Here is a 25,051-nt window from a genome sequence, read left to right on the forward strand (position 1 = left end):
TGTGTATATACCGTACAAAGAAGGAAGGATTGATTGTACGTTCTCTGCAAGAAAAGCAGGTTGGATTTGGGGAAATATTCTTAGTCTGTGTACCATTACTTGTGCCCTACTGCTGGGATCTTTATTTCCCATCCTACAGAGACTCTATTGTGCTAGCATTCTGCAGCGTGCATGCATAGGCCACAAGCATCACCACTGCAACAAGGATTTCATGACGTGAGGGTACGTTGTTTGCTACCTCTGTTCAATGCATTAATAATAAACGGTTGGTAAGTTGGTCCGTAGTGAAGTATTTAGTTGTTATATAGGAAGTTTACACTTGGCAGAACTTAACGCTGTGTCTGGGCATTTATTTCTCTTTGTAGTGTTTATATATAAAATCTAAATATTTAATGGGTGTTTACATATCTCGCTGACAGTGTGGATATCTATAAAGATACAAACGCCATCCAACCTTTTGTGTTGACACTGGCAGCTGTGATAGCTAGAGCCGGCGATTCCTTAGGGGCAGTTGTGTGCCAGGGTCTGTTTCCATGGCAATTTTCAGCTTAGTGGCCTCAGGAGCAGAAAGTGTAATTCCCGAAAAGTGTCTACGCTTCTCCTTCTTTCTCCAGTACCTTCTGTGGTGCTGCGTGCATACAGATAACATGTTCCCCATCCATACTAATTGACATTTCTGTCATTTATCACAAAAGGATTCTTCCTCACTGAACATATCCATTGTCTAGACAAAGAGAGGGGGGAGAAAAGCCAAAGCTTTGTAGAGTCATCCAAATCATTACAGCTGCAATGGTCCAAATATCACACAAAATGACAGATAATTTGTGTCATGTTTAGGTTATTACTGTTATTAAGGAAAAAGAAGATCTAAAATCGGAATAGAGAAATGCCGTCACTAAGAATAGCCACAAAACCTCCATGTACAAGAATCTCTTTGAGAAGACAGAAAGATGAGGGCAAGATGTAATAGCCATGGAGTTACAAATCTTAAAGGAGTTGTCCAGTTTCGGCAAATACACGTTATACTGATGATGATGATACTGAAGAGTTAAACAAACTTCCAATATACTTTATATACTTTCTGTCTCAATTCCTCGCAGTTTTCTAGATCTGATCTCTGCTTGCTGTCATTTATTCTGCTTACTTCCAGTGGCTACAAATCAGTCCATGGTCATGTGATATGCAGTCTATGGTCATGTGATGGACACACAGGTGCACAGCTCGTTACCAGGCTGATGTCTGATTACTGTGCAGTGACTATAATGAGCTGTGCACCTGTGTGACCGTCACATCACATGACCATGATTTTTATTCAATGGAAGTAAGCAGAATGAATGACAGCAAGCTGAGATCTAGAAAACCAGGAGGAATTGATACAGAAAGTATATTGGAGGACTAAAGAGGACTTTTCACCACCTTCAGCAAGTCCAGTTCTTTACATCAATTAACAGCAGCTGCCGCATGGATTTTGACTCAGTTGGAATTTTTTTCTCTAGCACCCACTGTTCCCAAGCAACAAATGCTGTTAATTGTGGTGCCTGTTTGCTATTTAGTCTCTGTACTGTCAGGAGGGCGGTATCAGGCAGGAGCAGACAAGGGGGTGTGATTCTGAGCTCTGAACTGACTGCCTCTGATTGGAGTTCTAAATCACACCCCCTGTCTGACACTGCTTTTCTGACATCACAGAGCTTAAAGAGGACCTTTCATGTCCTCATCAATCTGCAATTTTTTATACCACAAGATTGACGACAGTGCAATGAATTCAGTGCACTTTCAGCTTTCCTGGTATGTGCCTTGGTGCTGGAGACGTCAGTGCCCTTAATTTCGGCACCGATCTCTCCCCACTGTCAGAAGGGCAGGCCTTACAGACTAGCATCATCATTGGGCTGTGAGATAAGCCTCCCCGACAGTACTCTAACATAGCTTTTCCTTACACTGAGCTTTGTGGTTTTGGAAATCGCAGCATGTCAATTATGCCTACATAAACTCTGGCAGTTTCCCTATATGTATAATAGAAGCAGAAAGTCTGCAGAGGTAACCTTCTGCTGACTTTCAGAGAAATCCGCGATGCGTTGCCACCGCATTTTTTTTCCTTCAGTGCTTTTTTTCTTTTTTTCTGCGGCCCACTATGTGGGGCCTTACCTTACAGGGGTTGTCTGTGAAAATTAAAGTGGCCCTATAGCAACCAATCAAATTTCAGCCCGCATTTTTCATGAGCCTTTTGTAGCTGAGAGTCTGCCCTGTCCTTCACAGATAAATTACAAAAAATGTTTTGTCACAATGATTAATTTGATCAGGATTTTGGTATGGAATCTGAACCAAAATCCACATCAGAATCTAATTAGTATTTTGGAACCACAATCACATGTAACTCAGTAAATCCATTAAAATTTTTGTCTATGGAAAACTAATCATCTGCGAGAAGAATGTGCATGTTCATTCTTTGTATGGAATCCACCTGGAAAAGTGGTTAGCGACTGAATTGGTCCAATCCTTCCATGATCCACTGGCACATCCATTGCATATCGGAGTGTCACTCTTTTAATTCTGCCACATAGCCTCTTGCAAATACTCATATTTGCCATAGAACAATCAGTGATGTGTAAACCTATGCCTTTAACCCTTAACATCCACAGTACTATTACGGCAGATGTCAGTTCTTCAGTGCTTACACTGATAAAGGGCATTAACCCTTCTGATGCATTGCTCAAACCTGACGCACACTGTTTTCCTGGCAGATCATGAGCGCTGCCATTTTTATTTAGTAAAATAAAAAATACAAACACACCCCTCTTTGCCCAGCCACTTACTGGGAAAGCGCTTACTGTCTATAACTATAATTTCCCTCCTGCACTCACTGTAAACCCATTTTACTTTTTTAATGGTATCGATGGACGGGACTTCCCTAGTAACAGGGAATAAACCACAAATTAGCTAGAAGGGAGACACCTACTGACAGGTACTTTAGAGAGGGTTTTCAAGCAGAAAACAGCAACATTTTTAATTTAAAGTGCATTACGTTTTGGTCAAGAAAATCTTGCTTTATTGAGACAAAGTTGTCGGTAATGTTAGTGACCATTTAAGAGGACCTGACATCATACCCATTCCTTTCGTGTTGGTAGAAACTAGCTAAGTTATACATTTGTAGCTGAAGTAACTGAGAAACAACACAGAGTTGCAAGAAAACACAATCCAGAATTGTTATATTATATGGGTTTCTACTATAAGTGTGGTGAGTGTATGGAACCCCTCTTTCTGTTGAATATGACCATTGTGACCCTTCAGTTATCTGCAGTTGACTCATTTTTGCAACTTTTCTAAAGATAAAAATTATGACTAACAGCTCAGGTACAATGAGGTATTTTTCCATGATCGTACTTGACACTACATGCAGTGCTGCTGCAGATGAACTTGATGGGCCCCATTATAAATCGATCGGCTGCCCGCAGTGTCCTTCACGCAATGGATCTTGCACTGCATTGTGATTTCTGTTTATGACAGAACTCAAAACCTGGAAGTGATCAGAGCCCAAGTTTGTTTGTTTTTTTGTTTCCTTTAGGGAAAATCTAACCCTTTAGGGTTGATGGCTAAAACTATGCCAAGCTTTATGGCTTTTAGAAATCTGACTTGTAACCCCAAATGTAATATTTGTCAGTATATTTATGGATCAATCTGGTCATTCTATTTGTCTTTAGAGCAATAATACATGCTTTGTGCTACTCACGCCACATTAATGCACTGTTAGTTTTAGGGAATTATTTATAACGTTGTGTGTTCCAGAAAACCATATTGCTGCTTTTGCTTGCAGTTCAGAGAATGCTCCTGTTAGGCACAGATCTCATGGTGAGCTCGCCACATTTGTATTCCGTGATATTGAACAGAAGTAAGTCAATTTAAACACTTTGCTTCAACAAAAGATCTTTATTTGAGATGTAGCCGAAACAAAGGCCGTTCCATATTGGAAATCGATGCGTTAAAGAAGCTTAACATAATGAAAAGGGATGAATAATGATTTCATCATTATCCAGTATTTGCAGCTTCAGAGCACATTACTAACTGAAAGATTGTACATAGCATATTTCTAGGCAGTAAATATGTTTTACTTGAGTGAGCAGAGGAAAAATAACTTTACACTTCCTCAGTCCTCAAGTATACACATTCATTAGGGACCGTAACACTTCTGAAAAAAAGCAGTATGAATGGAACATTCCTAAATATCTCTGTATATTGAATGACTGTGTTCTAGAGGCAAACATCCCATTTAGAATATCTGTATGGATTGTGGATAAGAAGTCCTATGGTGATCTAGTTCTGTGCTTGCCATACATATTCAATAGTTGTCAGACAAATGTATTATAGTTGGGTGAAACTGCTAAATAGGCACACTCTTGTTGGCCAAGATCCTTTACCTGTTAATGGAGAGAGGGGAATAAACCACCGTAGACCAGCAGCGTATATTCTGTGAAAACAAAGCTTCAAGTTCCTTTTCTTCCTCTTCCTGAAATCAGTACATCTGGTGGCACTCATACACATTAGATTGTGGTTCTATTCCCCCAAAATAAGCGGTGTGCAATACCTTCACCTGATATGGATGACCTGCTTTAGATGGTGTCCGGGTCTGAGGTTGCTAGGTGGGGTGGTATAGACACACAAGTCCAGATTTTTAGTCTAAAAAGGTAGAGTTTTATTTTTACTCCACAAGAAACAGTGCTGGAACAAAAGAAAAAAAAAACAATACAAAATAAATACCTGCCCGGCTAGGCTCTAGCTAAACACATAAATAGGTTACCTCACCTAGAATAGCAGATTCAATTGCAAAATTGAAAGGTACCAGACACAGCTCCCACACTGTGACCTTCCAGCTGGCCCTGCAGCCCAGCTCTGTCCAAAGTCTTGCTGCTGGAGCTGAACTTTTAAACCTCACTGATGAGGACAATCCACAGCAGCTGCAGAAACATCCACAATGTGTGGACTGGAGGGGGTGTGGAATGACAGGTCCCACTGCCAATCCTACCTGCCATTCCTAAAAAATCCAATACTGAGCATGTAACAAAATGCTCAGCAGACAAAAGTTGTCTGCTGAGAACAAGTCATTCCTGGACTTTCTCTCATCTTGCCCACCTTGAGTAGTCTGGGCGAGATGCACACCCCCTCCATTATTTTTCCGACCATCGGCTTACAATGGGTAACAAAAGCATGACATAAAGCTATAATCACAGTTGTGTATGTCATCAAGTTTAACCAGGGGATAGGAGAACATGTGGATAATGGGAAGAGTTATGGGCAAGTAGCTAGAATATTTAATGCCAAGGTGACTTAAGAGTATAGTGGCCAAAAAATACAAGACATGGTGTACATTACCATTTTGAAAAGTGCTAGGACAAAAGGATGGCCAAGAGTCTTTGCAAAATGTGCCAAATGAATTAAATGAGTGTGCCAGTTTTTGTACACCATCCAAAATAAGACAAGCGTCTGTCTTGCCTAGCAAAATTTTACCAAATGTATTATACTAAGTGCACCACGCCGATTAAATTTGTTGCAGGTCATGCTGCCGGTTGTATTATTGTATCCTACAGTGCTATAGACCCAGACTGCTCAAACTTTTCTGCTTACGCCACACCAGCCAATCCATGAAGATGCCTGATCACCATCTAATATGCCAATTGCTATGGTGTAGTAAGCCCTAAGCAGCACCACAATGAAGTTCAGAAAACACCTAAGAAGCACCAAACACCAAGTGCAGCTCTAAATAACTTGCCAGAAGCACTAAACAAATACCACAGCATTGTCTCCCCTTATACCCCTCTCACACTGGCAGCAACATGTGACTGTGTTCTCACTGCAGGTCCTTTACAACCTCAAAACTACAGAAACTACACTGACATTGCAGGGTTGGCATCATCAGTGCAGTTCTCTTTTGGATTTCCGTGGTTGATGTGCCTCATACTACTCATCTGCCTCTTGTACAGGATAACTTATTCTCTCTATTGATGTCCTTATCAACAAAATCCATATCGTCTGTGTGTGTAAAATGAACACACCACAATCTAGTTATGTTTGCTAATTGATGACAAACTGAGAACAGTCAAGACCCTATGCTGTTCTATATGAAGAGTATGAATATCTACTTGCAGGTGACAATATACCCTACTTAGATGCCTGCATTGGATCCTGCAAGTTTTAAGCCAAGGTGGGAGTGCCAGCTGCTGTACCACCACCAATGTGACAGTAATGACATTACACGGTACATTATGGTCAATAATTAGTGTTTTGCCTGCCAGATAATATTATGTCATGCTATCGGTTCCTCCAGGGATCTTGAGAAAGCAGAAAATGTGAATAGCAGCTGTATACCCATACACTAGCTAATAATAATATATCCTCTCATCCTTTTAGAAGTAAGACACTATAACAGTTCCTCAATATTTTACCCCAGAATGCAGCTTCGGGCACCTGTGGAATATCGGGAACGTTCACGCCTCTTCTGTCCTTTTGAGCTTTCATGTTAAAACACCTGTTCAGATGGTGGTTATTAAAGTTGTGAAATAAAAATCCTGGTCTCTTAGCGGCAATAAACTTTTAAAGGAATCAAAAAGATTCACAGAAGAACGACTTTCTTCTCAAAAGTGAAGTTGGAAAGAAAATTAAGGTTTGCAGCATCAAACACTGAGGGAAAAGCGTTGCGTTTCTGAAGGGCTTCCACCGCTGATTGATCAAACCTGCAGGATGAAAAGCTTTACCATTCATAAGAAGATTTGTTCTGTAAGGTAACTCAGGAAAATGGGTTAGCTGGGGGAAAATGGAACCTTATGCCTTTGAACACAGCTTTAGATGTCACTGCTTCTCAGCTGGGTATCTCCTTGTATTGTCTAGCGTTTCATCTTTATCTGATCTAGGAGGATGGAGGGGACAGGAAGATATGACAGTCACCTTATTCGGAGATGACCTCTTATAGAATCTTTTACTTGTTGGACTTCCTTTCATCCCTTCCTTTCATGCACTGTATATTCCACTTACAGTCTATTCCAATTTTATTTTCTGTTTCCACTCTTGTATGAACGCCGTTTAGGATACGCAGCAAGAGTCTGTTCCTCTCCAGTAATAACCGTTCATGGTTCTATTCATTTGTAGTGGCTGCGAAAACATTTCTATTAATATGCACAATGACCCCACGTCGCCGCACAACATTCGGTTCTGCTCAGCTCTTTTCAAGGGGTTATATACTTTTTGTTATCGCTGGCCTCACAGCTAAAGTAAATTCTTGGTCTCCCTCCCATTGAGCACTGGTAATAGGGCGTTTATCAGGAATATAACAACACATACTCATTTTTATATTGTTCTAAGGTTTGGACATATTTGCAGGGCCTGTCAAAGACATTTCTATAGGGGTGAAATTTAAGACGTCCGAAATGTATTCATGCAAATATGAATACCTGCATGTGAACTGTATATGTCTACAGTGTACCTAACCATTAAACAAGACTTTGCATGGATGATTAGTACAATATGTGCACATGATGAATATTTTTTTTTATTTATTTTTTTAATCGGCTTTTCCCTCTGCAAGCTTAACCCCTTAGCGACCTTTGATGTAGTATTACGTCATGGGCGCAAGGTAGTTCGCGCACCATGAAGTACGACTACATCAAAGACAGCGCTGAGCAGCGGGCTGCATCAGAAGCGGGTGTTAGCTCTTACAGCCAGCTAACACCCTTTTCCATTACCTCTGGTCGTTAGTTTTACCGATCGGAGGTTTTAACCCTTTCAATGCGATGATCATACATGACATGCACAGCCTGACTTTCTGTGATGGACTGTGAGACATGTGCATGCTGTGTCTCACAGAGCATCACACTATCAGCAATCAAAGCATTGCTGATAGAAGTGTCTTAAATGGACACATGAAAAAGTGAAAAAAAAAACAGTGCAAAAAATAGTGTTTGAAAAAAGTTAATAAAGTTATAAACCCCCCAAAATTCCCTTTTTTCTATAGAAAATGAATTATATTAAAAAAAAAAACCTAAAAATTAATAAAAACAATACATATTTGGTATCGTCGTGTCTGTAACAATTTGTACAATAAAACTGAAACAATATTTAATGTGAACGGCGGAACCTCCCCCCCTCCCCAAGAAAAAACCCGCCGGAAGTAATGATTTTCCGCCATCTCCTCTTACGAAATATACTATAAAAAGTCTGCGATACAAAAAAAGAATGGATGACAGTTTTCTTACCGCATATGAAGAAACTATTTCGGGAGGTGCCAAACCTAGCCTCCGGGCTAGTAGAGGACAAGCCAGCAATGGTGTGAAAAGGAAAAGGTTGGTTTGCGACACTCCTTCAGTAAAAAACTTTTCTTTTATTTAATCCATTAAAAAGAAACACACATCACAAAAAAAAGAGGAAGTGCAAAAAACACACGAGGGGTGCGTTTAAAAGAAACCGCTTACGCGTTTCGGGGACATCGCTGCCCCTTAGTCATAGGCTATGCCCGGGATAACATACGTAATGTCATATGTGGTATATACTGATATTAGGGCACATGTCTGACACTGGTGTACCCAAGAATAACGTACATAAAGTCATGTGTGGGTATAAACTGATATTAGTGCACAGCCAAACACAGAAGGGAAGAAGGGTTATTTGTAGAGATGAGCGAACACTAAAATGTTCGAGGTTCGAAATTCGATTCGAACAGCCGCTCACTGTTCGAGTGTTCGAATGGGTTTCGAACCCCATTATAGTCTATGGGGAACATAAACTCGTTAAGGGGGAAACCCAAATTCGTGTCTGGAGGGTCACCAAGTCCACTATGACACCCCAGGAAATGATACCAACACCCTGGAATGACACTGGGACAGCAGGGGAAGCATGTCTGGGGGCATAAAAGTCACTTTATTTCATGGAAATCCCTGTCAGTTTGCGATTTTCGCAAGCTAACTTTTCCCCATAGAAATGCATTGGCCAGTGCTGATTGGCCAGAGTACGGAACTCGACCAATCAGCGCTGGCTCTGCTGGAGGAGGCGGAGTCTAAGATAGCTCCACACCAGTCTCCATTCAGGTCCGACCTTAGACTCCGCCTCCTCCGGCAGAGCCAGCGCTGATTGGCCGAAGGCTGGCCAATGCATTCCTATGCGAATGCAGACTTAGCAGTGCTGAGTCAGTTTTGCTCAACTACACATCTGATGCACACTCGGCACTGCTACATCAGATGTAGCAATCTGATGTAGCAGAGCCGAGGGTGCACTAGAACCCCTGTGCAAACTCAGTTCACGCTAATAGAATGCATTGGCCAGCGCTGATTGGCCAATGCATTCTATTAGCCCGATGAAGTAGAGCTGAATGTGTGTGCTAAGCACACACATTCAGCACTGCTTCATCAAGCCAATACAATGCATTAGCCAGTGCTGATTGGCCAGAGTACGGAATTCGGCCAATCAGCGCTGGCCAATGCATTCTATTAGCCCGATGAAGTAGAGCTGAATGTGTGTGCTAAGCACACACATTCAGCACTGCTTCATCAAGCCAATACAATGCATTAGCCAGTGCTGATTGGCCAGAGTACGGAATTCGGCCAATCAGCGCTGGCTCTGCTGGAGGAGGCAGAGTCTAAGGTCGGACCTGAATGGAGACTGGTGTGGAGCGATCTTAGACTCCGCCTCCTCCAGCAGAGCCAGCGCTGATTGGCCGAATTCCGTACTCTGGCCAATCAGCACTGGCTAATGCATTGTATTGGCGTGATGAAGCAGTGCTGAATGTGTGTGCTTAGCACACACATTCAGCTCTACTTCATCGGGCTAATAGAATGCATTGGCCAGCGCTGATTGGCCGAATTCCGTACTCTGGCCAATCAGTGCTGGCCAATGCATTCTATTAGCTTGATGAAGCAGAGTGTGCACAAGGGTTCAAGCGCACCCTCGGCTCTGATGTAGCAGAGCCGAGGCTGCACAAGGGTTCAAGCGCACCCTCGGCTCTGATGTAGGAGAGCCGAGGGTGCACTTGAACCCTTGTGCAGCCTCGGCTCTGCTACATCAGAGCCGAGGGTGCGCTTGAACCCTTGTGCACACTCTGCTTCATCAAGCTAATAGAATGCATTGGCCAGCGCTGATTGGCCAATGTATTCTATTAGCCTGATGAAGTAGAGCTGAATGTGTGTGCTAAGCACACACATTCAGCTCTACTTCATCGGGCTAATAGAATGCATTGGCCAGCGCTGATTGGTCGAGTTCCGTACTCTGGCCAATCAGCGCTGGCTCTGCTGGAGGAGGCGGAGTCTAAGATCGCTCCACACCAGTCTCCATTCAGGTCCGACCTTAGACTCCGCCTCCTCCAGCAGAGCCAGCGCTGATTGGCCGAATTCCGTACTCTGGCCAATCAGCACTGGCTAATGCATTGTATTGGCGTGATGAAGCAGTGCTGAATGTGTGTGCTTAGCACACACATTCAGCTCTACTTCATCGGGCTAATAGAATGCATTGGCCAATCAGCGCTGGCCAATGCATTCTATTAGCGTGAACTGAGTTTGCACAGGGGTTCTAGTGCACCCTCGGCTCTGCTACATCAGATTGCTACATCTGATGTAGCAGTGCCGAGTGTGCATCAGATGTGTAGTTGAGCAAAACTGACTCAGCACTGCTAAGTCTCTGCATTCGCATAGGAATGCATTGGCCAGCCTTCGGCCAATCAGCGCTGGCTCTGCCGGAGGAGGCGGAGTCTAAGGTCGGACCTGAATGGAGACTGGTGTGGAGCGATCTTAGACTCCGCCTCCTCCAGCAGAGCCAGCGCTGATTGGTCGAGTTCCGTACTCTGGCCAATCAGCGCTGGCCAATGCATTCTATTAGCCCGATGAAGTAGAGCTGAATGTGTGTGCTTAGCACACACATTCAGCTCTACTTCATCAGGCTAATAGAATACATTGGCCAATCAGCGCTGGCCAATGCATTCTATTAGCTTGATGAAGCAGAGTGTGCACAAGGGTTCAAGCGCACCCTCGGCTCTGATGTAGCAGAGCTGAGGGTGCACAAGGGTTCAAGTGCACCCTCGGCTCTCCTACATCAGAGCCGAGGGTGCGCTTGAACCCTTGTGCAGCCTCGGCTCTCCTACATCAGAGCCGAGGGTGCGCTTGAACCCTTGTGCACACTCTGCTTCATCAAGCTAATAGAATGCATTGGCCAGCACTGATTGGCCAGAGTACGGAATTCGGCCAATCAGCGCTGGCCAATGCATCCCTATGGGAAAAAGTTTATCTCACAAAAATCACAATTACACACCCGATAGAGCCCCAAAAAGTTATTTTTAATAACATTCCCCCCTAAATAAAGGTTATCCCTAGCTATCCCTGCCTGTACAGCTATCCCTGTCTCATAGTCACAAAGTTCACATTCTCATATGACCCGGATTTGAAATCCACTATTCGTCTAAAATGGAGGTCACCTGATTTCGGCAGCCAATGACTTTTTCCAATTTTTTTCAATGCCCCCAGTGTCGTAGTTCCTGTCCCACCTCCCCTGCGCTGTTATTGGTGCAAAAAAGGCGCCAGGGAAGGTGGGAGGGGAATCGAATTTTGGCGCACTTTACCACGTGGTGTTCGATTCGATTCGAACATGGCGAACACCCTGATATCCGATCGAACATGTGTTCGATAGAACACTGTTCGCTCATCTCTAGTTATTTGGTTTTTGGAGCACAGACTTAGACAGTTTGGTTTTTGGATGCCATGACACTTTTGCAGACACCCTAAAATTGCCCCTACAAAATGGGGTCACTTCTTGGGGAAATCCAGTTTACTGGCACCTCCAGAGCTCTGCAAAAACAACATGAGCCCAGAAAGTCCCTCTAAATCTGCACCCCAAAAGCTAAAAAGCGCAGTGCTCCTTCCCTTCTGAGCCCTGCTGTGTGCCCAAGCAGCAGTTTACACCCACATATATAATTTTTTGACCCTCGGGATGGCCCCTTAATAGTTTTAGGAGTGCAGGCCTCTGACAACATAAAGTGGGTGCAACGTATTGGGCACCGAAATGGCATATTTCTTTAAAAATTTAAAATTTTTTATTTTGTACATTAATTTTTGGGAAGCATTTTTAGGCTCAAAATGATAATACCCCTTGATACATTCCTTGACGGGTGTAGTTTCTAAAATGGGGTCACTTTTGAGGGGTTTTCATTGTATTGGTACTTTAGGGGCTCTGCAAATGCAGCATGGCACCAGAAAACTGCTCTCAAAAGCCAAATAGCCCTCTTTCCATTCTGAGCCCCGCCATGTACCCATACAGCAGATTATGATCACATATGGGGTATTGCCGTGTTCACGAGAAATTGTGTAACAAACTGTGTTTTTTTTTATTTCTTTAACTACTTGCAAAAATTAAAAATATGGCGCTAAATGGACGATTTATTGGAAAATAAGTAATTTTTCATTTTTACGTCCCAATGTTAATAAAATCTGTGAAACAGCTGTGAGGTCAAAATGCTCACCATACTCCTAGATAAATTCTTTGAGGGGTGTAGTTTCCAAAATGGGGTCACTTTTAGGGGATTTCCATGGTATTGGTACTCTAGGGGACTCTGCAAATGCGTCATGGCACCTGAAAATTATTCCGGCAAATTCTGCCCTTTAAAATCCAAATAGCGCTCCTTCCATTCCAAGCCCCGCCATGTTCCCATACAACAGATTATGACCACATATGGGGTATTGCTGTCTTCAGGAGAAATTGTTTAACAAACTGTGGGGGGCTTTTTCTCCTTTAGCCCCTTGTGAAAATGTTTGTGCAACAAACATCTGCAGTTTTGAAAATGTGGTGATTTATGGGAGTTTCTATTATATTGGCCTTTATAATTCCTTTCAGAACTGAAGTCGACCCTAAAAAATTAGTTTGGGGAATTTTCTTGTAAATCTGGAAAATCGTTGTTACACTTGTAAGCTTGATGCTACGTTCACACTAGCATTCGGCAGTCTGTTCTGTGGTTTCCGTCTTCTGCATGCAGAAGACGGAAACCTGTCAGATCGGGTCCGGCCGTGAGCGGTGGTGAGCGTTTTCTGCTCTCCGCCGCAAAACCATTTTTTTTAAATCGGACACAGAGTACTGCATGTCCGACTCTGTGTCCGGTTTAAAAAAAAAAACTGTTTTGCGTCGGAGAGCATAAAACGCTCAACGCCGCTCACGGCCAGGCAGCTTTCAAACCCATTCAAATGAATGGGTATGAAAGAGTCCTGCAGGTTTCCGTCTCCTGCTCTGTTTTGTGCAACAAACATCTGAGATGTAGCAGTGCTGAGTGTGCGTTGAACCCTGCTGCATCTCAGATGTAGCAGTGCTGAGTGTGTGTTGAACCCTTCTGCACACTCAGCTCGGCTGCATCTTCGGAGTAGCCGAGCTTAGCGCACGGCCAGCATTGCTACATCTCGGCATAGGAATGCATTGAGCAGCGTTGATTGGCCGAATGCCATACAGAGTATAGCATTTGGCTAATCAATGCTGGTTCTGCCGGTGGAGGCGGAGTCTAAAATCGGTCCACAGCGGTCTCCATTCTGGTCCGATCTTAGACTCCGCCTCCTCACAGGCGAGCCTCCGGCAGAACCAGCATTGATTGGCCGAATGCGGTACTCTGCATGGCATTCGGCTGGTCAATGCATTCCTATGGGAAAAAGTCAGCTCCCGCCTGAAGATAGGGCAGGTTGTTTCTTTTCTCCGCTAGCGGCAGCCCGCCGCTAGCGGGAAAAAAAAGCCCGGCGGTCTACATAGACCACCATTGTAAAGGGACGGATTTTGAAGCGAAATCCGCTGTCAAAATCTGCCCCTTTGCCCACGTGTGAACTAGCCCAAAAGCTGAGCTCACACTTTGCGGAAAAAAGGTGTTTTATGTAGGGTTTGCTTTGTTTTTTGTAAGACAAGTTCAAAATGAATGTGAAATATAAAGGAGCCATCCCTATTTCTCTCCTAAATCCGATCTTGGCTTTGGCTCCGAAAAACTCGCATCAAAAAGCGCAGCAACATGCCGCCTCAGCCTAAGGACATGTTCACATAGTGGAATTTGTACTAGCTTCAAAATTCAGCTTCAGGAATTTGAAGCTGAAGTTTTCTGCTTGACCACATTCCACCACAGAATCCCTGTGGAATTTGCAAATTCCACCTCAGCCAGGCAGAATTTTTCTGCCTCCCATTCACTTGTTAGTTAGTAGGTGGAATCCACTTGAAGATGAAGCATGACGCTTTTTTTCTACTTGCGGAAAATTCAGCTAGAGGCATGTTGGGAAGGGGTTAAAGCTGTTTAGCCAAAGTTTGCAGTCTAAAGCTTTGACAGTATTAGTAAATGTACCTCATTGTGTATGGGGAATTTTTTTCCTTCCTTTTTTTTAATGGTCAAGTCCTGCTACGTGACTTGACCAGGCTACCTGCTTGCTACACCATACTACTGTGGCATGGTGCAGGGAAGGGTTAAACAGATTGTTCTCTTGTATCTCATCTTCCCAGTTCATGTTGCAATTAAGGTGGTTCCTCCTGCTGGACTGTGCTCAATATGCAGTAGTGGCATCAGGGCTGAAGGATTTATGTGTCCAATCCTATTCCACAGAGCTGAGGGCTAAAGAGCCAGCCATGGCCTGCCTAATCCTGCCTTACACTGAAAGTGGCATACAGCCATTGTGACCTTGACAACACAGCTCTTTCCCAGAATGCAGTTAAAATGATTCGCTAAACCAACAAAATGTTCAAAACGCAAAGAAAATCTGTTGTTACACATCACAGGTCCAGTTTTAAGACATGTAGTGTTCTATCCTTGGTGCAGCTTCTCCCAAATGCAGCAATAAACCATGTGCGGTGACATTTTTATATTAGGACTGCTGCTATTTTGCTTTCATCTATGGGGGTAGCTTAGATGCACATTTGGCAAACAGGAACAATTTTCATGGGTTATGAAAACATCTTACTCTTTTGACAATGCATTTGTGCATCTGTGCAATATATGTAACCATTCACTCCTTCATATTCAATTTATACAGCATAATTCCAGCTGCCAGGTGCGCACAAAATAACCATGTTCCTCCAGAAGAGTGCTGGAGCCTGTGTTCTTGCAGCTGCTGCTTTTTATAAATGGCATGTCAGCCGGCACAGCCTGGAGATTGGACGCTTCCCAGGGCAGATGAGGAGAGGGAGCCACTATTGATCACTGTGCTCAGTGTGCATCAGTAGTGATCAATCTTCCAGTCTCTGCAGCCGCTTCCCTCCCTCGTCCATGTTATTGATAGAACAAAAGGAGTCCAACCTAGTTCCTAATTTATTCTTCAGTGATTTGGCCTTATGCATCCTTGTTTTTCAATTTAAAGCTTTGTTCCCAAAATGTACCAAAATCTGAAAAGCACCACCTATTAAGCTTACCGAAAAAGAAATAGAAGAGTGCTCCAAACCTACTATTTGCATCATGCAGCTTTATCTAGTATTTGTTTGCAGGATTTGAAGGATATACTGAAAGCAAGCAGCAGGTTTCAGATATGGTAAGACATGCAGCTGGGTGTGAGGTCTAAAGCTGACCATACACCTAAGATGCCTTTCAGCTATCTCACCTGACCACCCTATACACATGCATGCTTTTTGCTAATTTTAAGAGTAAAAAGATATAGAGGATTCATAATGATGGTCACACTTCCCGATTTGCGACTTTTTAACACGATTTGCAACTAAAATAGCAAGTGTCCTTTATGGCGCAGGCCCTATATGAGAAAATAATCGCTCCCACACTGTGGACTTTCTGCTTCCATTATACCTATAGGGAAACCAGATTTTTTCCATAGATACAATTGACATGCTGCAATTTCATAAAACCATAACAGTTTTGGCAATCGCAGCGTGTCCGCAGTGCATATTTCTTCACAAGGTATGGATGGGATTTGCTAGAATCCTATTCACCTTGCAGTGACTGTAAAACGCCATGTTTTTTCCCTCGTGTCTTTAGTGTCCACTGTTCCCAAGCAATAAGCATGTTTAATTGTGGTGCCTGATGTGCTATGTCAACTCTGTAATGTCAGAAGGGTGGTGTCAGATAGGGGGTGGGATTCAGAGCTCCAACTAGTGTCAGAGCTCGGAATCGCACCACGTCTGCTCCTACATACTTGACACCTCCCTCCTGACAGTACAGAGCCTAAATAGCACTTCAGGCACCAAAATTAACTGCATTGATTGTTCTGGAGTGTGGAGGGCTAGAGAGAAAGTTCCACAAACATTGCACAGTGGTAAACCTTCCCAGGAGTGGCCAGCCTACCAAAATGACTACAAGAGTACATCGATAACTCAACCACAAAAGAACCCAGAACAAGATCTAAAGCACTGCAGGCCTCACTTGCATCAGTGATTATGATTCAACACTGGTCATAAATGGTATCCATGGAGAGTTCCAAGGAGAAAACCACTTCTGACCAAAAAGAACATAAAGGCCTGTCTTACATTTTCCCCCAAAAAACCCATCTTAATAACCCCCAGGACTTTTAGGAAAATAATCTGTGAACTGATAAGACTAAAGTAGATTTTTTTGGTAGGTGTGTGCATCCCATTACATCTGGTGTAACACCAACATGGCATTTCAAAATAAGAACATCATACTGAGAGTCAAACATGGTGGTCTAAAGCTGCTTCGTTGCTTCAGAATCTGGATGACTTGCTGTAATAGATGGAACCTTGAATTCTGCTCTCTACCAGAAAATCCTGAAGGGGAATGTATGGCCATCAGTTTGTGACCTTAAGCTCATGTGGATTTGGTTTCTGCGGCAGGTCAATGATCCAGGACACACCAGCAAGTCCATCTCTGAATGGCTGGAAAAAAAACAAAACAAGATTTTGAAGTGGCCTAGTTAGTCTGGACTGGACTTAATTTGATTAGATTTAGACAATTACATTTTCACATAGGGCCAGGTTGGTTTGGATAGCTTTTTTCCCATAATGAATGAAATATCATTGAAAAACCGTAATTTTTTAGTCAGCTTTTATATCATTAATACATTTTGTAATATCATTTATTAACAGATTTTGGCTCCTCTTTGTGAAATCCTGCGTTTATTTATTACTTCTCTTGTTTCTTTAGTAAGGGCTGTTCCTGCCTCTCACTGTGTACCATTTACCAGGCTTGTAATGGAGAGAAAAAGAGAGGGGGGGGGGGGGGGAGAAAGAGTCCATTCAAGCAGTTACATCTCAGACATTATAAAATATAGAAACTTGATTCTGGTGTCATATGCAAGAGGAGATTTTTTTTTTCTCTAGCCCCCACCATTCCCAAGCAATCATTTCTGCTGAAAAGCACAATTATACTGTCTACTGTTAGGTGGGCGGTCCCTGTCTGTCTGCTCCTACCTGGTAGCACCCATTTTACAACAGAGACCATAAGGTTAAGTTCACATGGGTTTTTTCTTTTTTATTGGAACCTGAGGCGGAGGCCGCCTCAGGTTCTGATCCAAAAACTGGATAGCCGCGACTGAAAGACTGTGCACTGCACCAGCATCCAGTCGCGCACTCTGCTCCGGATTAGGCCCAATGAATGGGCCTAGTCTGGAGGAGGGAGTGTCTTCAGGCTGAATTGCGAGGCGAAACAGCCTGAAGAATGAACATCTCGCTTCTTTTTTCCAGGAGTCGGAAGAAATGGCTCCCGGAAAAAAGACCTGAGCGGCTTCCATTGATTTCAATGGGAGCTGTCTTTTTTGGGCAGGGTTTTGAGGCGGATACGGACTCAAAGCCCTGACCAAAAAACCCTGTGTGAACTTACCCTAACTTTGCTAAAACTAACATTATTGATTGCTCTGGAAAGATAGGGCCTAGAGAAAAAAAAGGCAATGACTCCAAAATCAGCGCAGTGGCACCTACTGAAGGATGCTAAGAACTGGAGCTGGTGGATGTGGTGAAAGGTACTCTTTATGGTATGTATACATACAGAGATTTTTGCAGGCTGAAAAAAATCTGCTTCCGGAATTAGGAAACTTTTTTTTTTTTTTACGCTTTTTTTCTTTTTTTTTACATGATGCACTTTTTGTCCTGCTTTTCGTTGTGGTTTATGGTGTTTTTTTTTCTTTGTTTTGCTCAAACACCCTGTATGGACCTGGAAACTTTCTTTTAAAAAAAAAATGCTGTAGGCTTTTGATGTGGTTTCTGCGAAAAAAAACTCGCCAAACACATCAAAACTGCAACAAAAAACCTGTTGCATTTTTTTCCACCTTCCATTGATTTCAATGGGTTTTTCAAGGCAGAATCTACTTGAAGTTAGATCTGAAGGAAAAAAAAACTTCTACTGACTCCCATTGAAATGAATGGAAGGCGTTTTAGAGCCAGATTCCACCTCAAAATCAGCCTGCAAAAAACTCAAGCCCTTAGGCCGGTTGAAGACTACCGTGCCTGTGTTTAGTGTGCTATCCATGCAATTCACAGATAGTACAGTGACCCTGTCATTTCTATGGGCCCGTACACATGAATGTGAAGTACTAGGTCCTGTGTGTGGGCTGATAGTCCAAACTGCAAAATATAGAACTGGTCCTATTCCTGTCCTATTTTGTGGCTCTTGCTTCCGTGGCTCCTATTAATTTAATGAAAGGAGCCGCAGAAGTACCGCCCATGCACAGGTGAAACGTTGGAGACATCCACATGTCCCTCCCGTGCTTTTTAATTCACGGCAGGCTGATTGCAGCATGGTTGTCTGCAACCGGCCTTAAACAGATTGTTATATTTTAATATGTTCAAAAAATTATATAAAAACGTAAAAAAATGTCATTACCACAATATTATAGGGGAGCCATTCAGTTGGTAGAAACTGAACCAAAAGTGACCATGTCATCTGAGGGGTTAATGGCCTGTAACTGGAGTTATCACTGACAGTGCTGCCATGTAAAGCAGTAGAGACTTGGCAGCTATGACGCCTGGTCCATTCCTGTGCAGGTGCAATTTTATGAACCTGGCATCTGTTGTATATGTAACATGGCCATAAATATGTATACTGTAACTCTGTATTCAAAGGCACAAGACCATAATACAACATATTGCGGCGTAGGTCTTCTATAGACTCTAGTGTTTAAAAAAATAAATATACCATGCGTTACACATTTTTTATTTGCAGTATGCTTCTATATAGAATAGCACAGTATATCTATACTGATGTATATCAGACTAATGCGGTGTGAATTCAGCCTGAGTCACAAGGTAGCCGTACTTCTAGCGGTGAATACTTCCAACTGTGTATGGCTACACATTGTGCATTTTGTTTACCGTATGTATCTGTTCACCAATTCTTAAATAAAGTTGTGAAAATTGTGTTCTGACTGTTCTCTGACTAGGCACTACATCTGAAGATAGAACATGAAATCATTAGTTATTGAAGTTATAAGAAAGTGCCAGATTGTTGGCTTTTATCTGCATTTCCATACAGTTTGCCTGAATAAAAAATATTGTAAAAAAAAAAAAAAAATCTTTTGTAGTCAGGTATACACTATGGCATTGGTGTGGTTGGTATTCTGTGTAGCTATTTGTCATGTCTGACTGCAATGAATACAATTCTATATATTGTATTAAATGAATAGGAAAGTAAATTATTACATGTAAGGTAAACATGGAGGTTACATTATCTCTACAGCAACAGCTTTAGAAAAGATGACTTGCAGGTCACACCAGGCTGTACCAAATCCAGATGGCAGACACTTGTACGATACGCCACCTGGACTAAGATTGGAGGGCAATGTGCTGACTTTGTAAATGACCTTGTTCGCACCTCAACTTTTACTTTTCACACGCTGAGCCTGCAGACTTTGCTAAGCCATCTGCATTTTTGTCTATCACCATTGTGTTCTTGTCCTTAAGTCTTATTAAGACTTCTCAGGGTGGTACTTAGAATTTATTACCTTTGTGTCAAGATGCTAACTTTACTGCTGTTGGCAAAACAGATGACAGTCTCCCTTTACAACCTTGTGTATGACACGCAAACCAATAAGGATAGAAAGACTGCTTCTGTCTGCCTGAATGTAAATAAATAGATCCATGCAAGCAAGGAACCTATGTATATATTTGTAAGTTATAGGTAAAGGAATGTTCTAGAATTGTCTGGCACCCCCACTATCAGCTCAAATTGAGAGCCATAGCTGACTGAACTAGCAAAGTGTACAGAGGTAGAAGCAAATAGTGATGTGCGCTGCATAGTGGCCATTCCAGGAAACTGCAACTCAGCTTTTCAGTCTAGTGAATGGGAGCTCAGCTGCAGTAAATGGCACAGCTTCTACACAGTGTACAGAGCTTTGTTTTTTTCCAACATTGCACATTTGTGCTACTTCCGGGAGCTCCCAATATCCATTGGGGGTGCCAGGTGCCCTAGCCATTGATCTGATATTGATCACCTATTAGAAAGCTAGGTCATCAATATCAGAAAACTTTCACTAAACCAACGGGTTATTGTTTAGCAATGTCCAACTGATAAACAGATATTGTGTGTCTAGACTGTGTCTCCATAATACCACCAATTACACTGAAAAAAACTTACACTATCCCTGCATTGCTATCAGGGAGTTACTTTAAGCAATAAATCTGAGTCCACTCAGGCCCTATTCACATCTGGTTTCCTTTCAGAGAGTCTGCTTGGGACCCCCCCCTCCCGAACGCAAACCCATACACATTAAAAAGCGGTTACCTGGGAAACCCACAGACCACAAAGACTATAATGAGGTCCGTGTGGTTTCTGCACAAAACAAGCAGTAAGCACCATTTTTTTCTCTGTGTTTTTTGTGCAGAAACAGAGCGGAAAAGACATGGACCCCATTATAGTCTATGGGGTCTGCGGGTTTCCTTAGTTAATCTCTTTTTAATGTGTAAAGGTTTCCGTTTTGGGGGGTCCCCAAGCAAACTCCCTGAACGGAAACCCGAACACAGATGTGAACCAGGCCTCACCCAGGTTCCTAAACGGCAGTGCAGGAGAGAGAAAGCTGAGGCGTGGCCAGAAGACTAATTCATCTGTTCCCTATAAGCAAGAAGGATGTCCCTGACTGTATTGCTGTGCGACCACAATGGACCTGTAGCATGAAGGTCACAATGTTGCATTATGAAATAACATCTCATGCATACAGGGGAGGACTGAAAGCCATTGCCGGAAAGTATAGTGAGGTGGCACCAGTATACTGAAAGCATAAGGGTAAGGTCACACAGAGTTTTTTGGTCCAGAACCTGAGGTGGAGGCCGCCTCATGTTCCGGACCAAAAAACCGGGTAGCTGCACTGGCATCCAGTCACGCACTCCGCTCCGGATTAGGCTTAAGTGAATGGGCCTAGTCGGGAGGGAGTGTTTTCAGGTAGATGTCGCGAAGCGAATCCACCTGAAAGAATGAGCATGTTTCTCCTTTTTTCCGGGAGCCGTTTGTTCCAGCTCCCAGAAAAAAGAACTGACCACTCCTATTGATTTTGAAAAACCCGTGTGAACTTACCCTAAAAATGGGTTATGACACTCAGTAGACCACTACAAGGCTGAAGGGGTAATACCATTTATTATACCGGTAACTTATCAGGAAACCAACACAGGTATTTTATAAGTGCACATTTCTCTGTACACCAATTTCCTGAGGCCCTGTGAGTTTTGTAAAGTACATTCCAGGTTGATCATCTGTCTAGTATCACTACATGATTCACACATGCGTATGTCTGTGTATTTCTGGATATAAATATAATTCTGCATATAGGTGACTTGGTGTACTGTGTTCTGTAGTGTTTGCGTGATTTTCATCTGTAGGGTCATTTCTAAGAAAACTGCATTTTCCAAATCGGCATTAGAGATTGCACGCAGTGAGTAAAGTGTACATTGCCTGTTTCCATGGCAGATCTTCTAATTCTATTACATAACCCGGCTGACCACATGCACTGTATAAAACATTTCCATCTCTGTGAACAGAACTGACCTGAACAATTAGTTTACAAAGTCAGAACAAGCGGCCTTACAAAAATAGCTTGTGACAAGTCATCAATGTGGAGCGATGGTTAGCCGCCACTATGTGTAATACTGCGCCTGTCACTAGGCAGCATTATAAGCTCCAATTCCTTCAGGCAGTTTATATGTTTTATCAGTTCGAGTGTCACCAGGTGGAGATATAATAGAGAAAAGGGAAACAGACAGCAGTGTCACAGGCAAGGAAATAGCACTCTGACTATCTAGTATACTTGGATTCTCTATGGGGATATTTTTTATATTGTACATTGTTATTTTACAATTCTGTAGCATTATGGTGTCAACAATAAAAATCCATCATACATTTTATAAATATATGATGGGTAGATGCAGGTGCAGGTTCTGTGAGACTGTGGTAGCGACATATATCTGCAGTGCTCCAAAGTAAGATACAGCTGCTTGATATTATTTAACACATTTTTTCGTACTCTACATTTATCAGTAGTATAGCACCTGTCCACAAAATTGGTTATAAAAGTATAACTTTTGGAGGTCTGTCTACTAGGACCCACAATGATAATAAGAACCTCATGTCTCTGTGTGAATAGAGTGGAAGTGTGCATACAGTATGTGACCCCCACTCCAGTCGCTTCTATCAGTGCCATGGAGGTGAGGGATGTGGTGGTCTTCCATGTGCAGTTCCATTCTAGTCACATATAGGACTCAGGATCCCTGTTCTTTTGATTGGTAGGACCCCAGAAATTATACATAGATCACCTATATTTTGGACTCATAATGGGTGAACTTTTTTTTATTTAGTGAAAGAACAACCTATTATAAAACAGGTGAATATCACAGGGTCATGGGAATCCACTGATCAAATCTTCTGATATTTCATTCTGATATGTCAGAAATGTATTGAAACAGCAGATGCCATAAAGATGTTATGTATTACACAAGAAAAAAAAATCTTGAGCACACCAATAAGCAGAAATAAACATTTTTCTTACTTTTATTACATAGCAACCAAAGGTGAAACATGTACCCTAATGTAAAATCTGTACCCCGGCACCCCCGACTATAATGTATGGGTTACAATACTGGTCTCCTCATATTGGAAGACAGGATTTATGAGGTCTCCTAAAGTTCCAAGACCTCGGGGGGCTGCACCCCTCAAGTTATGCCTCAGATTGAAACCATAATCCTAAGAAGGTGGTAAATTTATACTAATGCTCAGTTCACACTAGTGAACACCTATTAGTTGTTCTGGTCTGTTTATAGGGGTCTCGAACAATGGAGAGGCAGACTGCCAATACAGAGCCCTGTGAACTCCAGTGACTATAATGCATGTCAGACTTTGTGACCGTGCAAAAAAAAAAAAAAAAAAAAAAAAGGCTTCCCCACTGAGAGGCTGCATATGGACACCTGCAGTTTGCTTTAAAAACCTATTCAACTGAATGGGTTTTAAAACTGACTGCTGGTAAGGGCTCGTTCACATCTGTGCCCGATCTCCGTCTGTCGGGTTTCTGTCTTCTGCAGACAGAAGATGGAAACCTGACAGACAGTGTCTGACCATGAGCGCTGGTGAGTGTTTTGTGCTCTCCACGGCAAAACAGTTTTTATTTTTTGTTTTTTTTAACTGGACACAAAGTCCTGCATGTCTGACTTTGTGTCCGGTTTAAAAAAAAAAACAAAAAACAGATTTCGTCGCAGAGAGCACAAAATGCTCCCCGGCGCTCTTGGCCGGACAGTTTCCAAGCCCATTCAAATGAATGGGTTTGAAAACTGACTGCAGGTTTCAGTCTTTTGCCCAGTTTTGTGCAGGAAACGGAAACCTGCATAACGGAGACAGAGCACAGACGTGAACCCGGCCTAAGTCGTCCCCTATCCAGTTTTCCAAGGAAATAGGACTGAGACCCAATGGGCAGACATGGGCACAAGTGTGAACGCTCCCTTAGTAGACACATTAATTTTATGCAAATGAAAACTCTAAGCAGGAATTTACATAACATAAAGAAACCTCAATCCTTCTGCAGACATTGTAACCAAATAGTAAGATAGCTAAAATAGATTTCTTTTCCTGGAGGATCATTTAAAAAAAAAAAAACTGTATAACTGTTAATATACATGTTTTCCCTTGTTGTAGATGTGGACTTCCCTTTACGGAAAGACAATGTTATGTCGGAGGGTACCACACTAGAAGCCCTTCTACGAGGTGAAGGACTAGAGAAGAAAGATGTCAGAGATGAAGACAGTCTACAAGAAATCCAGGTAATTTTTTAAGTTTTACATTGTGTTATATCTGTATTGAAAAGAGCCAACTTCTTTAGATAATCCTGAGAAGCCAGTGATCAGATCGCCACACCTAACCAAATAATTGACAACATTGATTGATGGTTCATAGTTCTCCAGAGTGACCCTTTGGACTTTCTGACAGAGTGGGTGTCTCAAGTGGAGGATCGTAGCAGAGCACATGGACACGGGTTGTCCTAATGGGATAGAGCTATTAACACTACTAGAGTTTAAACTGTTATAGACAGTTTGGAGTTATTTTTACGACATGAAAGGGATTCTATCATTAAAATTCTTCTCCTACCTTTAGATGTCTTCTCCGTGCCACCCTTCGGTAGAAATCCCGGTTTTCTTCTGTATGCAAATGAGTTCTCTCACAGCACTGGGGGTGTCCCCAATGCTGTGAGAGAACTCTCCAGCGATGCCTCTATCTTCTTCTGAAACAGCCTCTCCTCGTGTCAAATTTCTATGTATGCGCAGTCAGCTCTGCCATCGGGCTTTGGGCAGAGCCGACTGCACATGCAAGCCGCCATTTTCTTGTGGCCGCTTAACACAGCTTACTGTGTAAGCAGCCATAAGAAAATGGCCGCTTACACCAGGTGGGCATGCACAGTCGGCTCTGCCCAAGGCCTGATGGCAGAGCTGACTGCGCATGCCTGGAAGTTTGAAGCCAGCGCCGGAAGAAAACGCAAGGAGAGGCCGCTCCAGAAGAAGATGGAGGCGGCGCTGGAGAGTTCTCTCGCAGCATTGGGGACGCTCCCAGTGTTGTTTGAGCGCTGAGGACCGCCCCCAGTGCTGCTAGATAACTCATTTACATACCGAAGAAAAGCGGGATTTCTACCAAACGGCTGCACAGAGAACACATTAAAAGTAGGAGAAG

General features: G+C 42.8%; 1 protein-coding gene across 6 annotated transcripts in view; it reads left to right on the plus strand.

Annotated features, from left to right (window-relative positions):
• DPF3 (double PHD fingers 3) overlaps nucleotides 1–25,051 on the plus strand; it is a 177,899-nt gene that overhangs the window by 73,362 nt on the left and 79,486 nt on the right. For all 6 annotated transcript variants that reach the window (XR_012717256.1, XR_012717257.1, XM_075282902.1 and 3 more), the window contains exon 4: nucleotides 24,026–24,150. Coding sequence is in view for 4 of the 6 variants with exons in the window: in XM_075282902.1 (XP_075139003.1) it covers nucleotides 24,026–24,150 (125 nt within the window). In the remaining 2 variants the exon portion in view is untranslated. The remainder of the gene's footprint in view (nucleotides 1–24,025; nucleotides 24,151–25,051) is intronic.

Source organism: Leptodactylus fuscus, chromosome 7 (genome assembly GCF_031893055.1).
Source record: "Leptodactylus fuscus isolate aLepFus1 chromosome 7, aLepFus1.hap2, whole genome shotgun sequence".
NCBI lineage: Eukaryota > Metazoa > Chordata > Amphibia > Anura > Leptodactylidae > Leptodactylus > Leptodactylus fuscus.